The sequence below is a fragment of the Spermophilus citellus genome (genome assembly GCF_964194105.1).
Source record: "Spermophilus citellus genome assembly, chromosome: 13".
Classification (NCBI taxonomy): Eukaryota; Metazoa; Chordata; class Mammalia; order Rodentia; family Sciuridae; genus Spermophilus; species Spermophilus citellus.
The window spans coordinates 65,286,381-65,303,176 of NC_138193.1; the positions used below are offsets into that span (position 1 = coordinate 65,286,381).

The window sequence follows — 16,796 nt, forward strand, 5'->3', positions numbered from 1 at the left end:
AGTACCAGGCTGGCATTATAGCTCAGTGATAAAGTGCTTGCCTTGCACGAGTGAGGCCCTGGGTTTATCCTCAGCACCATACAAAAATAAACAAATAAAATTAAAGATATCGTGTCCATCTACAACTAAAAAAAAACACACAGTACCTTGTTATATTTCCATAATTTTATTTTTACATTTATATTTTTCTATAATGAAATCATTTAGGTGAGAGGAATGAAATAACTTTTCTTTCAAGTCAATACCAAGTACCGTATTTATTGGCTAATTTACTTTTTAATCCACTGATTAGAAATACCTCTTTCATATTCTGAACTGCCATATGTATTTTGCTTTCTTTCTAAGCTTTGTGTTTCATTCCACTGATGTTCGTTTTCACTCACCAATGCCATATCTTAACCATGTAAATTTAGAGTTGTGAATAACTTGTGGTGGTGGTTCATCTTCATTGTTATTCCTGTTTGGAATTTTCTTAGCTATTATTTTTCTAAATGACCTTTAGAATTCATTTGGTTATTTTACAAATATTAAAATTAAATTTTTCTATTGCAATTGTATTGATGCAGTATTGATCTTTGTTACTGATTTTGCCTATGCAAAATCAGTAACAAAGATAGTATTTATCATATTTACACAAAATTAATAGTATTTATCTTATTTACACAAAATTAATCTGTATTCTTAAAGCTTTCTTCATATGGAATTTGGATTTAAAGTATTTTTTAATGTTTATTCCTGTGAAGTCTTCATGAGTAATACTGTTTTTGCACAATCAGAATCAGTATCATAAGGGTATCAATTCTATATCAATACAACCCCAATAAGAAAAAGTAACAATTCATGCCATAAATTGAATATTGTCTTTGATTATGTTTTCTACCTTGATGTTTATGTGAAAAAAAGGGTTCTTGTGTATTTATTAGAGACCACCTTTTATTCTATTCTATCTTTTTACTTTTTGGCTGTCCTAGGGATTAAATTTGTCAAAGTCTATCTTCAATTTATTTATTGTTTGTATTTATTTTTTCCATTATCTTTAGTTTTTAGTGTTGTTTTAGGTCTTTAATTTGTTTTTGGTTTATCATCTGCTAGTAATTCTTTTATGTCTTATTTTTCATGTCTGAATTCTACTTCACTTTTCTAATTTTTCTGGTCCTTCCAAACAGTGTTAAATAATAGTTGCTTTTTAAGTTCCTTGTAAGAAAGTTTTGGTGTTTGTTATCAAATCTGTATGTGATTTCCTTCTGGTTTTGTGCTTTGGGAAAACTTCAGAATTAGCTTTTATACTGGAGGAGATATATGAACTGAATTAATTATTTTATTTTAAAGAATTTACTCATGCTTTGTGTGGGAAATTAGACTGCTGGTACAGAACTTGGAAGGCAAATGTGTTAGTAGAAGTTCAGGACAGAGATGATAGTGAAAAGTGGTTGGATTTGTAATACTTATTGGAAGTAGAGCTCACAAAACTAATATATTTGTATTGGATTATAGAGTGAGAGAAAGATTAATCAAGAATAAATCCTAGGGCTGGGGATGTGGCTCAAGCGGTAGCGCGCTTGCCTGGCATGCGAGCGGCCCGGGTTCGATCCTCAGCACCACATACCAACAAAGATGTTGTGTCCGCCGAGAACTAAAAAATAAATATTAAAAAAAAAATTCTCTCTCTCTCTCTCTCTCTCTCTCTCTCTCTCTCTCTCTCTCTCTCTCTCTCTAAAAAAAAAAAAAAAAAAAAAGAATAAATCCTAGGGCTGGGGATGTGGCTCAAGCGGTAGTGCGCTCGCCTGGCATGCGTGCGGCCCGGGTTCGATCCTCAGCACCACATACAAACAAAGATGTTGTGTCTGCCGAAAACTGAAAAATAAATATTAAAAATTCTCTCTCTCCCTCTCTCTCTCTTTAAAAAAAAAAAAAAAGAATAAATCCTAAATTTTAAGCTTTAGAAGCTAAGTGAATAATAATGCAGTCACTAAGAAAAGGAAATCAGGATAGAACCAACCATAATGGAAGGAAAAAAGTGGTTTTAATCAGGAGTTCTATTTTATACATGTTCAATTTTAAGTGTCAATTTGACATCCAAGTGGAAGTGTTTAATGCAGTTTGTGTTGTATTGTTCTAGGGCAAGAGCCTTTCACGAAACTGAGACAGCTTGAATGTCCCCCTTCAAATCCCCATTATTGTGATCAAGTCAGAAAGATTTTAGATGCATGGCTCACAGTAATAGGCATGAGTTTATTAGACAGGAAAAGGGACACTCTCAAGGGAAAGAGTGGATTCTCAGGACAGGGACTGCATGCCTCTCCTGCTCTTCAGTTTTATTGGGGTTCTAGGAAAGTTTCCAGAGAATCTCACCTAGTTCCATCTCCTGGCTTTTGATTGACAGCAGGAGCCCCACTGCCTTGACAACTATGTCTTGCTTTGGCCTGTGCTAACAGGCTCTAATTGGAACCTGTTCTTAACCAATTTTATGGTTAGGGGGAATTACTCTTGAATCCCTGAGTTCTGGGATCTAGTCTCTGTAAGGGTCCCAAAAGTCTCCCCCTCCAGGGAGAGACTGATTGGCATCTCGGGTCTGATGTTCTCTTTCAGGTAACAGATTGTTTGCTAAGGAATGTAACATATCCTATGGACTTAAGCTAGACAGGACTGTAGGTAAAAAAAAAAAAATTTTTTTTTTTTTTAAGAAAAGAGAGCAAGTCAGCACAGTAGGCAGTTTATAGAATTATTACCTTATCCTGATGTTCCTACCAGTCATGTCTGTTTGTCTCCTATCACTAATATTAAGGAAAATCTCTCTACGGTTTATCTGTCAAAGGATAAAATTACATCAATTTAAGCATCACTGTTATTGGGGTTTTGTTTTTTGTTGTTTTCTTTTGGGTACCGGGGATTGAACTCAAGGGCATTTGAACACTGAGCCACATCCCTAGCCCCATTTTGTATTTTATTTAGAGACAGGGTCTCACTGAGTTGCTTAGTGCCTCGATTTTGCTGAGGCTGGTTTTTAATTTTTAATTTCCTCCCTCAGCCTCCAGAGCTGCTGAGATTACAGGTACACACCACTGTGCTCTGTTTGGTTTTATTTTTTTATTTAAGAATGGGCCAGAGGGCTGGGGATGTGGCTCAAGCGCACTCGCACTCGCTTGGCATGCGCATGGCGCTGGGTTCGATCCTCAGCACCACATACAAATAAAGATGTTGTGTCCGCCAAAAACTAAAAGATAAATATTAAAAAATTCTCTCTCTCTCTTAAAAAAAAAAAAAAAAGGCAAGGCTGGGTTGTAGCTCAGTGGTAGAGTGCTTGCCTTGCATTTGTGAGCACCAGAGTGCTTGCCTAGCATGAGTGATGTACTGGGTTTGATCCTCAGCACCACATAAAAATAAAGGTATCGTGTGCATCTACAACTAAAAAAAAAAAAAAAAAGAAAGAATGGGCCAATACTTCATAAAATAGAAGTATTCCAGTAGTTCGAAGTACTAGAGTGCTGCAAGGAATCAAAACACATGCTTGGAAGTAGCTCAGCAAGGCAAACCTTACTTCTGCAGAACTTGTGCTATAGAACAAAGTTTTGCAAGCAAGCATGCTTGGGTGGTCAGTCCACCTATTTTTTTTTAAAATTTTTATATTTGTAATTGTATATGGACAGAATGTCTCTCATTTATATGCATATCTGGCTAACTTGTGGAAATTTTTATCTTCTCCTGGATTCATGCTTTGCCATGAGTCTCATTGTTCCTTATTTGCCTCATCCATGCTCCCTGTAATCCCTTAGTCATCTTCCTTTTTTACAACTTCAGGCTTTTTTCTTTTTTCTTTTTTTTTGGGGGGGGGGGGTTGGGCTTTGAAATCAGGGGCACTTTACCACTAAGCCACATTTTCAACCCTTTTTTAATTTGACACAAGTCTCACTTTTTGGCCTAAGGTGGCCTGAAACTTGTAATCCTCCTGCCTCAACCTGCAAAATTGCTGAGATTACAGGCATGCACCACCATGCTGGCTCAGGCATAATCTTCATTGTTTGTTTCTGTTGGATTTTCACATTCTAGAAAGAGTAAGTGTGGTCTAGAATTATGATTCAAGCAATCTGATTTTGTGCCTTTGTCCCAATCTATAGTCAAGCCTCTGATGCTCCTTTTTGAAATAATGTGCCTTCTGGCATCTCGAGCATGTTTTGGGTCTAAACATTCACAAACCCTGCAGAAGTGAGCACCAGGGTTGGAGACACAGATTCTTTACTTTTTACTGAAGAATCCTCAGAGGCTGGCACATAAGTAAAACTTACTTTCCCTGGGTATTTGCTTTCTAAACACAATTTCTTCTTTTCTGAGTTACATGTCAAAACCACACTATGATCTATAAATAAAAATTATTTTTAATATTTTCTCAGGCAACACTTTTGAGTAAGTTCTTTCTGTGGAGCATACTAAAATATATTTACCAAATGGATGTGTTTATGTAGATATTATTATTTTCCTAGAGACACCTGTTTTCTGATGAACTCAGAATAACAAAATAAAAAATACTGTTCATTTTAGTGTGTTTAAAGGCCAGTAATTCTGATAAAATGCTTTTATCACAGGCTTTTAAATCACGCTCCCCCAGAACAAAACAAAACAAAACAAAAAACATTGGAGCTACTAGAATGTAGCTTATCTAGTTCTTGGTGAACTGGTGAGCAGAAGTAGTTCATTGTTAAGTTACTTATTAGACAATTGAGACTTTCTGTTTGAATCAATTGACTTTATTTTCCAAATGAAGTAAATGTTTTCATTTATGTCTTTATGACAGTCATCTTATTTCTGAATTGTAATATAAGTAAGATGAAATCTTATTTGTGGGTCAACAACATAAAATAAACCCGTGTTCACTTTCTCTATTTCTTAGCCATATCTGCTTTTCTTTGCAAAGTCAAACTATGAATTATACATTCTTTGTCTCACAGAACTGAGAATATAGTTGTACTCATGGCTAATATTTATTATAGAGAAATGAGTTCACAAAGTAAAATCAGAAGGAAAAGATGTATGGGGCATAGTCTAGAGAAAACCAGAGGCAGATTCCCAGGATTTCTCTTTGGTGGAGGTGTACAGATAGTGCTTCCCTTAGCAAAGAGTGGGTCAAAGTAAGTGAAATGTGGTCTAACAGGGAAGTTTGGGTTTGTTTGTTTGTTTTTTTAAATTCTGGGGAGCTTAACCACTGAGCGACACCTCAGCCCTTTAAAATTATATATATATATTTGGAGATAGGGTCTTGCTGAGTTGCTTAGTGCCTTGTTTTTGCTGAGGCTGGCTTTGAACTCACCATAGTCCTGCCTCAGGTTCCCAAACCAGTGGGATTATAGGTGTGTGCCACTGCACCCGACCCAGGGAAACTTTTTGGGCCTTAGATATCCAGGGTTTTATCTATAATTCATATGGACACATATGAACTACATAACTGAATGGTCATTGAAATTCCAGACTCCCAAAAAGGAAAACATAGATTCAGCATTAATTATATACAGTTGGGCACAATGAGCTACCTTTATCACTTAGAGAAAGTTATATGTCATTGAAGGAACTTGTTTATAAGTGCATTTACCAAACTACAGCCAAAGGCTAGCCTTACTAAAGGCTAAGGTAGGAATATTTCAATCTTATTATGTTACCTTTATTCTGCATTGTACCTTGGGAGGGTACCCCAGAGAATGTGCCATAGTAGTATTTGGAAAGCTTGAGGGAAATAACTAGGTAAAATATAGCAAAGTAAGAATACCAGTTTAGAAAGGACAAGTGGAAAGATAACCTAGCACCTCTTTCCCAAGCAGATTAAATTTAGGAAAAAGCATACCTAGAATGAAGATACAGAATTTGATTTTCTTAAAACAATTTAACTCATGGCAAATCTTGTTAGTTCAGTTTGAACTTCACTGTTATAGAGGTTAAGACTATAGTTTCTTGAATCCTGACTGGCACCTGCCTCGCCCACTGTAAGACTATTGGAAAAGTTCCTAACTTTTGTTGATTTTCATTTTGGGGCCTTTTCGAGAGTGAGTAGCACTTACATGCTCAGTGTGATGAAGTTACTCTGTTGGCTGTTGTTGTTTTTATTAGTAGTGTGAAATAAGAAGACAGTTAAATAAGTACAGATGTATCTCTGGGATTTGTTATAAGGCAAGGGTAAGGAGTTATGAGGTCTTAACAAATTTCTGATCACTTAATGGAATGGAAAAGAATAACATGCATAGATGGTGTAAGAAGGAGCTGTTATATATTAAGAGGAAGGGAAGAGTAAAGGAACTCAGTGTATTCCATTTTCTGTAAAAGAATGAATATTAGAAAGACTTTCAGATAATATTATATGGTGCCATTAAGTTTTAGGATAACTTTTTAATAAATTGTAGATAGTCTTATATTCCTAATCTGTTGTTCCTTGCTTTTAGAAAGTAATTAATATCGAAATTTAGATAATGTATTTGACTTTTCTGTTTTTCTAGGAGTTTTTAAGAGATATCTTCAATCTCCTGTTTTTGTTGCCCAGTCTGAAAGATCGACAACAGCCAAAGTGCAAATCACATTCTTCAAGAGCTGCTGCTTATGATTTGTTAGTAGAGATGGTAAAGGGGTCTGTGGAAAACTACAGGCTAATACACAATTGGGTCATGGCACAACACATGCAGTGTAAGAGTTCTTCTTTACCTTTCATCTTTATAAATTTTGAATGCAGAAATGAGATTTTGGAAAGCATCTTTTAAAGAATTCAATTCACTCACTTTAACAACTTAAACCATTATTGATAGAATAGGAAAGTTGCAAAGTAAACATTGGTTTGAACAAACAAGTTTGAAGAGTTTTTTAAATAAATATTTTAAATACTTTGGATTTTTGTAAGTAAAATAATTTAGTGTCACATAAAATCAAATTTTTGACAGTCAAGTTTGAATTTTTAAGAGAATGAGTTTAGAATGTATTCTAACAGTTTATAAAATTATAAAAATATTTCATATAAACTAGATAACTAGTGGAGGTCATGGCTGTTAATAATAACCAAATATATTGAGTTTAATAGTTTGTTTTGGGGGGCATCTTTTCTTCCCTCTTTTCTTCAGCAGCCCATGCACCTTATAAGTGGGACTACTGGCCTCATGAGGATGTCCGGGCCGAGTGTAGATTTGTTGGCCTGACTAACCTTGGAGCTACTTGTTACTTGGCTTCGACTATTCAGCAACTTTATATGATACCTGAAGCAAGACAGGCTGTCTTCACTGCCAAGGTAGAGTTTTTCTGATATTAAAAGACTAAAAAAAGACCAAATTTTAAAATTTTATTTATAAATCTTCGTTAATTTGTGGTGTACTAAAATAGTTTTTGAGGAATTATGAGTAAAAATATGAGAGAAAAACTCATTATATAAGTAGTTAATGAGTATATTTTCATTGTTTTTACACTTGAGTAGATGACTCAGTAATTTATTTCTCAAAGGAACACAGTTGTAGAATGTACACATTCAGTGTATACAGTAAATATTTTCAGTAAAAATAAATAACATTCTTAATTACATAGAAAATAAGCAAAACAAACTAGGGAAATACTACCAGAATCACCGAGTATGTTTCTTTTACGTAAATGAGTTTGTGGGTTCAGTTTGTTTGGATAAGTTCTGCTTCACTTATTTTTTTTTATCACTTTTTCTTTCTTGTCTTCATTTTGTTCATCGTGGATTATTTTTTAATTTGCCTTGTCTAATAAGTTCTTGGCACATTTTTTGTTTTTTTGTCAATGGACCTTTATTTTATTTTACTTTTTAAATTTTTATTTATATGCAGTGCTGAGAATCAAACCCAGTGCGTCACACATGCTAATGCTAGGCAAGTACTCTACCACTGAGCTATGACTCCAACCCCTTGCAGATGTTTTTTATGGTTGCATTTTTATTTTTGTTTTCCTCCATCATGTAATCTTTATCTCCTGGCTCCCCCCCCCCCCCACTAATGAAATTGTATGATTCTTTATGTGCCTTCAGTGAATTATTTAATATGTTTAAATTACTCTTTGAAGTCTCCAACTTACAGTATACTCAAGAAGGTTTGGGTTTTGGCTTTGATTATATGATTTTTTTGTGTGTGTGTATATGGAGGTACTAAGGATCGAACCCAGGGGTGCTTTACCACTTAGCCATATTCCCCAGGTTTTTTGTTTTTTATTTTGAGACAGGGTTTTTGTTTGTTGTTTTATACCAGGGATTGAACCCAGTGCCTAACCACTGAGTCACATACCCAGTCCTTATTTATATTTTATTTAGAGACAGGGGTCTCACTAAGTTGCTTTAGGGCCTCGATAAATTTCTGAGGCTGGCTTTGAATTTGAAATACTCCTAAGCCACTGGGATTCCAGGTATTCACCATCATGTATATGAATATTCTTAAGTTATCAGCTCTGTAGATTGAGTGTAACTACAAAGTAGTTCAACAAGAGTTTCATTAGCTTACAGAAATTTTTATGACTAAAGGTGGTGGACCCATCTTCATAGTTTTATAAAATCATTAGTTATCAGAGAAGCATTTTTTCAGGGTTTTTTTGTTTTTCCTGGTGATTTGACCATGTTTCTTGTCGTCTCTTCATATTAATGACCACTTTTAAGCTATTAGTACTGTCAGGAATTAGCAGTGACAGAAAGAACACTCAGATAGGCTAACTAAGACTCCTAGTGGTGTTTTAGATTAAAAACTGAACTTAGATCTGAACACATTGGCAGTATAATCCCAGTATTTTGGGAGGCTAAGGCAAGAGGATTTCTAGTGTGAGGCCAGCTAGGGCAATTTAGCAAAACCCTGTCTCAAACTAAAAATGAAAAAGGGTTGATGATGCAGCTTTGTGGTAGAACCTGCCATGTATGGGATTCAATTCCCATCCCCCACAAAAACCAAAACAACAGCACAACAACAAAATACCATGTATAGTGGTGTATGCCTATACTCCCAGTGGCACTGGAGGCTGAGGCAGAAGAATCCTGAGTTCAAAGCCAGCCTCAGCAAAAGTGAGTCACTAAACAACTCGGTGAGACCCTGTCTCTTAAAAAATACAAAATAAGGCTGGGGGTGTGGCTCCTTGGTCAAGTGCTCTTGAGATTTATATCTACATAGAAAACTCTTAATAGAATTTGACATGATTTTGGAAAGTTGATGCTTTAATACCAGAACTTCCATTGTTTTTATTATTCCCTTTTCACAGAAAGATTGACCAAAACTACATGTATTCTGATACAGAAAGTATAGAATTTTACCATTTGTTAGTGTACAGTTCCGTGGCATTAAGTCCATTCACATTATTAAGCTTATTGTTTTTTATTCTGAATTAGCACTTTGCATATATCAGATATATGTTAGAAAATGTCATTTGGTGTGGGTATCCTCATAAACTCGTGAAATATTAAGCCTCATTTGTCAGGAGTATACTATAATTATTTTTGCAAAGTATTACTTGAATAATAATAGGCTGTATCTAGAAAGTGTCCAGCATGTACGTGAGTCTCTCTGGTAAGGTCAGTGTTTTTGTCTAAGTCCCTAGCTAGATTCCTGAATCTGAGTTTTTGGCAATTTAGTATTTAGATGGTTGTCAAAGATCATGACCAGTATTCCTCTTTAGTTTCCAGAATATGCCATTCCCAAAAAAGTAAAAATATGATTAGATGGTGATGAAATATTGCTTACTATTATGGTCAGTATTATTTTTCAATGTATTGATTTACTTGTAAAAGACAATTCATTGAATACTTAAAATGTTTTTTCTTGTAAGTCAACATGTACCATGTAAGTGTTGATCTTGAAAGCAATGTTTCTAAGATTTGTTTATTCAGGTTTCTTGACATAATGGTGATAGCTTTATTTATTGTAGAGAAAAAAAGAGTTCCAGTTTTTTGAATGCTGTAGTTGCTAAAGAAAGAATAAAAAGTGTATTTTTCCTGCAAATAGCTAACAGGATGAAAACAGATACAGTGTTGAGCACTTTGCATGACTTTGTTTGCTAGAATGTCCAATTTACTACCATCAACAAGTTTTGACGAAAGTTTTCATTTTCAGTATTCAGAAGATATGAAACACAAAACTACACTTCTAGAACTTCAGAAAATGTTTACATACTTAATGGTAAGTTCCAGAATTGTGGTGAGAAACTAATTCGATATGCCATCTGACAAAAGCTAAAACACATGGAGATTTAATTTTTTTAGTTACCTGTGGTCTTGTCATAATGACTTTTAAGAGTCCTTTCTCAGTTGTTGTCTGTATTCTGTTAATTTGTCCTTGTGTCTGATTTTTTTTTCCCATCATAGAGTTACCTCTTTTAGGCCTTGAGCTTTCTGGCTGATTTCTCTTGCCCTCTTAATTCTTACCCTCAAATGTATAAAAGTAATCATTGATCAAAGGTAAAAAAGATAGCAAATCTCAAAATTATTAATCCCCTGCTTAAAACTTGTCAGTGATTCCTCATGATGAACAGATGATATTCATAGTCCTCTCCCATGGCACATGTTGTCTGTGATTTTCAAGTTTATCTCCTTATCCCTCCCCATATCCAGACTCAACCTTCAGTATCTGTACCCCCTTTGGAGTCCATTACTCTGTTGCTTTCTTACTTGTATAGATATTTATGCTATTACACCTGCCTGCATCATTGTCACTCCTCCATTTTCATTCTGTTGTCAGCCTTGGTTTTCAACCCCCTAAATAGGACAGAGAATTCACAGACTCACCACAGTGTTTCCAGGCCTCCATGCCTTTTACTTTTACCTTTTGTATTGAAGTTTGAGTACAGTTATTATGACACAATTTATTCTTGTATTTTTCAGTTACTAATACATGATAGGGACTGAAAAAATAGTTCTTTTGTTTTTGTACTACGGATTGAACCCAGGGGAGTATTACCATGGAGTCACATCCTCAGTCCTTTTTATTTTTATTTTGAGACAAGTTCTTGCTAAGTTGTTATTACTTGTCTAAAACTTATAATCCTCAGGCCTTAGCCTCCAAGTCACTTGGACTACAGGTATGTGCTCTCATGCCCAGCCTGAATAAATTTTTTTTTTTTAATTAAAAGATTTAATAGTCATCCCTTGATTCTGTTCTTAATGCACTTCTTAAGAGAGCAGGAATGTGCCATTTGCACTGAGATACAGAACAGTATTAACTTGTGTGTGTGTGTGTGTGTGTGTGTGTGTGTGTGTGTGTGTGGTGCTAGGGATTGAACCTGTGGCCTTAGTGCATGAAGGCAAGCACTCTACCAACTGAGCTATATCCCCAACACAAAAACTACTATTTTAAACTATAACAACAACAACAAAAAACTATCGAAAAAGAAAGTTCAATCTGTAGAAAGATTTATTCAACCTGGAGTGATGGCAGTGGTGCATGCCAGTAGTCCCGGTAATTTTGAGAGGCTGAGGCAGGAGGATCGAAAGTTTGAACCTAGCCTGGGCAACTTAGTGAGACCCTGTCTCAAAAATTAAAAGAGCTGGGGATGGAGCTGGGGTTGTGGCTTAGTGGCTGAGCACTTGCCTCGCACTTGTGGGGCACTGGGTTCAATCCTCGGCACCACATAAAAATAAACAAACGAAATAAAGATATTGTGTCCATCTATAACTTAAAACAAAACAAAACAAAAAACAACAAGCTAGGGATGGAGCTCAGTGATAAAGAGCCTTTGGTTTCTGTTCCCAGTACACCCTTAGACTCCACGCCCTCCAAAAAAAACTTAACTTACTACAAATGTTTTTGTATTTATGCTTCACAATACAAATTGGAGTCCTTTGAGTCAAAGATTTCTTACAGAAATTCCTATACCTAAAAATAGTTTCATAAGCTTCATTTAAGCATCTTTTGGCGCTGAAACCATTAAATTTAAATTGGTATGATTATGCTAAGTGAAGCTAGCCAATCCCTAAAAAACAAATGCCAAATGTCTTCTTTGATATAAGGAGAGTAACTAAGAACAGAGTAGGGAGGAAGAGCATGAGAAGATTAACATTAAACAGGGATGAGAGGTGGGAGGGAAAGGGAGAGAGAAGGGAAATTGCATGGAAATGGAAGGAGACCCTCAGGGGTATACAAAATTACATACAAGAGGAAGTGAGGGGAAAGGGAAAAAAATACAAGGGGGAGAAATGAATTACAGTAGAGGGGGTAGAGAGAGAAGAAGGGAGGGGAGGGGAGGGAGGGGGGATAGTAGAGGATAGGAAAGGCAGCAGAATACGACACTAGTATGGCAATATGTAAATCAATGGATGTGTAACCGATGTGATTCTGCAGTCTGTATACGGGGTAAAAATGGGAGTTCATAACCCACTTGAATCAAAGTGTGAAATATGATATATCAAGAACTATGTAATGTTTTGAACAATCAACAATAAAAATTTTTAAAAAAATGAAACAAAAATGAAGTTAGGAGAACCTTGTAACTTTACCACATGTTTTATTGTTTTTGTTCATTCACTTAAGAAGCTGTTGTGGCTATTTTCTTGGTATTGTTTAACAAATTCTTTTGGTTTATAGGAGAGTGAATGCAAAGCATATAATCCTAGACCTTTTTGTAAAACATACACCATGGATAAGCAGCCTCTGAATACTGGGGAACAGAAAGATATGACAGAATTTTTTACTGATCTGATTACTAAAATTGAAGAAATGTCTCCAGAACTGGTTAGTACTAGAATACTGAAAAGTTTCTTTGAAGTTTATGAAGATTTGCCTACATTTTCATTTCTGACTTTTGTTTGTTTTACATTAAAGAAAAATACCGTCAAAAGTTTATTTGGAGGTGTAATTACCAACAATGTTGTGTCCTTGGTAAGTATTTTACCTGGTTTTTGCTTTTGGAGATGTTAATGTATTTTAGCTCATTACAGTAAAAATTACTAATTTTTGACTATTGATCAATCAGGATTGTGAACATGTTAGTCAAACTGCTGAAGAGTTTTATACTGTGAGGTGCCAGGTGGCTGATATGAAGAACATTTATGTGAGTAACATTGTATATATTTTAGACCTTTTATGTTTTAATTATTTTGATATAACAAGCTTGTCATCTTGAAAGAAAGTTAACATTTTTATGTTTTCATGTATATTATTCTTGGCCTGCTGATCAAATAAAATTAAAGGTAGGCCACACAATATTTTTTGTCCAATCAAAATATAAATACTTAGCTCTTTAAAAATTATAGTAAGATTCATGAGGGGAAAAAAATGGTATTTTACTAAACAGTCACTGTTTTAAAACAAATTTGATTTATTCTGCCCAAATTGTAATTATTGCCTTTTCTTCTTCTTCTTCTTTTTTTTTTTTTTTTTGTTCCATGGCTCTTTAATTTATTTATATGTTGTGCTGAGAATTGAACCCAGTTCCTTACACATGCTAGGCAAGCGCTCTACCACCGAGCCATAACCCAACCCCATTTAATGCTTTTTGTATGTTTACATGCTGTAAACAATAACAACATGAACTTTTAAAATGTGGTTTTATACACAGGAGTCTCTTGATGAAGTCACCATTAAAGACACCTTAGAAGGTGACAACATGTATACTTGTTCTCATTGCGGGAAGAAAGTACGAGCTGAAAAAAGGTATGCTGTTTGAAATACAATTTTTATCCATTTTATGTACTGGTGATTAAAACCAGGAGTGCTTTACCCCTGTGTTATCTCCCTTCCCCTGTTAGAGGCCCCTGATCCCCTTTTCTAGATAGACATGGTCTCCTTAAATTGCCTACACTGACTTCACACTTATGAAGATCCTGCCTCAGCCTAAAGTTCCTAGGATTACAGACTTGTGCCACTGTGCCTGGATGATTTTTATCATTTTGATAAAATCATCCAATGGAAGTAAACCAAATTAGGGATAAAATAAGATTAAACTGTGAAAACTGTGTGTTTAATGTAAACTCAGCTGCTTGGATCTCAATCTCATGCAGTAACTTTTCATTCATTATTCAGTGAATTATAACTTGGTATATAAATTCAGTTACAGAAAGAAAGTGGGACTTACTAACCTTGTGCAAGAAGTCTAATTTTTAGAAGCAGACCCAGGAAAGGAAGGAAAATAACCATTTTTATAATAATTTACATTTACGCCAGGTGCGGTGGCGCATGCCTGTAATCCCAGCAACTCATTAGGCCAGCCTCAGCCAAAAGTTAAGCACTAAGCAACTCAGTGAGACCCTGTCTGTAAATAAAAAAATACAAAATAGGGCCAGGGATGTGGCCCAGTGGTCGAGTGCCCCTGAGTTTAATCCCTGGTAAACTCCCTCCCGACCCCAAATCATATTTCCTCTTAGGTATCTAGCTTTAGTGATTTCTTTCATAGGTATCTTTTAGTATTTTCTGTTTAGCAGGTACTACTCTCATGACTACTTGATTTTATTCCTTTAATCCTCACAGCATTCTTTTTAAGTAGTTTTTATTATTATTCCCATTTTTATAGTGAGGACATGCAAGCACATAAGAATAGAGACTTTCCAAATTCTGATCTGTAAAATAGTGTAGATGAACTGATTTTAGGGAGATAGATAATCTAACAGAATTCAAGTTCTCTTTGAGTTCTCTGCAAGCAGTTACCTATTGTTATATGACCTTTGAAAGAGGTCTGGGTTAGAGTTAGATTTAGAAGTTAGTTAACTTTTGAGTTAAAGACTATTGTATAATTTTTTTATGCTGTGTTCAAGCTGATTCTTTTTATGTATTGATGTTATTTTAAGTTTTTGTATGCAGTTCAAAAATACTTTTCCTCAGTGTAAATTTTTCAGAGGATTACCTGGAAAATAGTAGTTTATGTATCTTCAAATAAAAAATTGATTTACTTTATAATTCATATCAAACATTTTATAATTTTTTATTATTTCATGATCCATGTTTATTGATTTCTTTAATCTTTGAAATGCTATTTTTTCAAAGAATATTCTTTTGCGGCCCGAGTTCGATCCTCAGCACCACATACAAAGATGTTTCAAAGAATATTCTTATGGATTAAATGATTAAACAATAGATGGATTGGCACCAAAAAGGGTTTTTATTTATTTTTTGTTTGTTTTTTATTTTTATTTTTTGGTACCAGGGATTGAACCTGGGGGCACTCAACCATTGAGCTGTATCTTCAGCCCTATTTTGTATTTTATTTAGGGACAAGGTCTCACTGAGTTCCTGTTGTTGAGGCTTCTATTGTTAAGGCTGGCTTTAAACTCACAAGCCTCCCCAGCTGCTGGGATTATAGGCATGCACCACCATACCTGGCACAAAAGATTTTTAAAGCACCCTATGTTTTCTTTTTGACCTTTAAATTCATCAAATATTTACCAATGTCATTCTGATTGTTTACCTCTCTACTGTATGCCCAGTAGAATATGATAGAGTGTTTATTTACAAACCAAAGTACATGTACTCTTCTTGGCTTCTATAGTGAAAGTTTCTTAAGGGCTATAAATTGGTAGGTTTAGGATAGAGTGATTAAATACAGGTGTCACATTATCATTGAATGATACATAGAAATTGGATTAAAAGACCAGTTTATGCCATTTATCATTAGGAATAAAAGGAGAGCGATAAGACCTTGTATCTGTAAGAAGTCCAGGGATAGAGCTGGTTGTGGTGGTATATACCTCTAATCCCAGAGAATAGGAGGCTGAAGCAGAAGAATCTCAAGGTTGAGGATAGTATCATCAATTTAAGGAGATCCTGGTTCAAAATTAAAAATAAAAAGGACTATGGATATATGTAGCTCAGTGGTAAATTGCATTCGGATTCAATCCCCAGTACAAAAAAAAATTCAGGTTTAGGCTAGCCTTTGTCAAGTAGAGAATTCATATTAATTAGTAATGGAAAGTAAGATTGGTATCATACAATGACATCAAATGGTTGACATCCACATTTTTGAATTAGCTTCAATCACTTAATTATTCAGATATCAGTATGTCTTCATAAGAAAGAACATAACTGATGCAAGGAACTGAGGCCTAAACCATCCTAAAAGTACAGAGAAAAAAGTGACAAGAAAAGTAAGGAAAGTTAGAAAATTGGGATGGTAATCAAAAAATTGGGACAGAATCTCAAAAATAATATCTTCAATTGACATAGTTCACAAAGATGAAAGAATATGTTAGCAGAATAAAAATATTGGGTTTGTGAGCAAAATAGTCATTCATTTTTCATGTTGTAGGAGTAGAAGCAGGATTGTTAGATTACATGGCATTAGGTATAGACTATTCATTTTGACAAGTTTGACAGTAAAAAGAAAATAGGGAATATAGAAGCTAGAAGGAACTTTGGGACCAAAGAATTTTTTTTTTTAGATGAAAAGATCTATGTATGTCAGAAGACAGAGAATGAGAAGCGTCATCAATAAGGTTAAGAAAATATTTTTTCAGGTCAGTGTGCATTTGAATGGAATGCTATTCTTTGGCTCAATCTCCATAAAACAGGTTCGTTGCAAGAGAGAGAAGCTATAGATAGAACTAATCACATGGAAGCAGAGCTATGCAAGCAGTTATAAAAAAGAAGACAAATTCCTGTGAGAATTAGGATTAGGGTAAGAAGAAGGACTTAAACAGAATGAGAATCAATCTAAAGTTACCTACCATAGAGGAATATAATGAGTCACTCATAGATCATTGAGGGGTTTGTTCAATTGCTTAGGTTCTTTCTAGATTGCTTTGGCTAGCTTTGAACTAACTGCCTGCCTCCTGCCTGCCTCCTGCCTCAGCCTCATGAACCACTGGGATTACAGGCATGTACTACCATGTTCCGCTGATTCTTATTATTTAAGGTGGGAAAGAAAAC

The 16,796-nt window shown here is 35.0% G+C and overlaps 1 protein-coding gene across 4 annotated transcripts in view; it reads left to right on the plus strand.

Moving 5' to 3' along the window:
• USP34 (ubiquitin specific peptidase 34) overlaps positions 1-16,796 on the plus strand; it is a gene marked incomplete at its 3' end in the record, with an annotated part of 228,681 nt that overhangs the window by 146,644 nt on the left and 65,241 nt on the right. For all 4 annotated transcript variants that reach the window (XR_014018694.1, XM_081265549.1, XM_081265551.1 and 1 more), the window contains 7 exons: positions 6,477-6,660; positions 7,092-7,252; positions 10,059-10,124; positions 12,525-12,671; positions 12,762-12,818; positions 12,913-12,990; positions 13,498-13,592. Coding sequence is in view for 3 of the 4 variants with exons in the window: in XM_081265549.1 (XP_081121675.1) it covers positions 6,477-6,660; positions 7,092-7,252; positions 10,059-10,124; positions 12,525-12,671; positions 12,762-12,818; positions 12,913-12,990; positions 13,498-13,592 (788 nt within the window). The remainder of the gene's footprint in view (positions 1-6,476; positions 6,661-7,091; positions 7,253-10,058; positions 10,125-12,524; positions 12,672-12,761; positions 12,819-12,912; positions 12,991-13,497; positions 13,593-16,796) is intronic.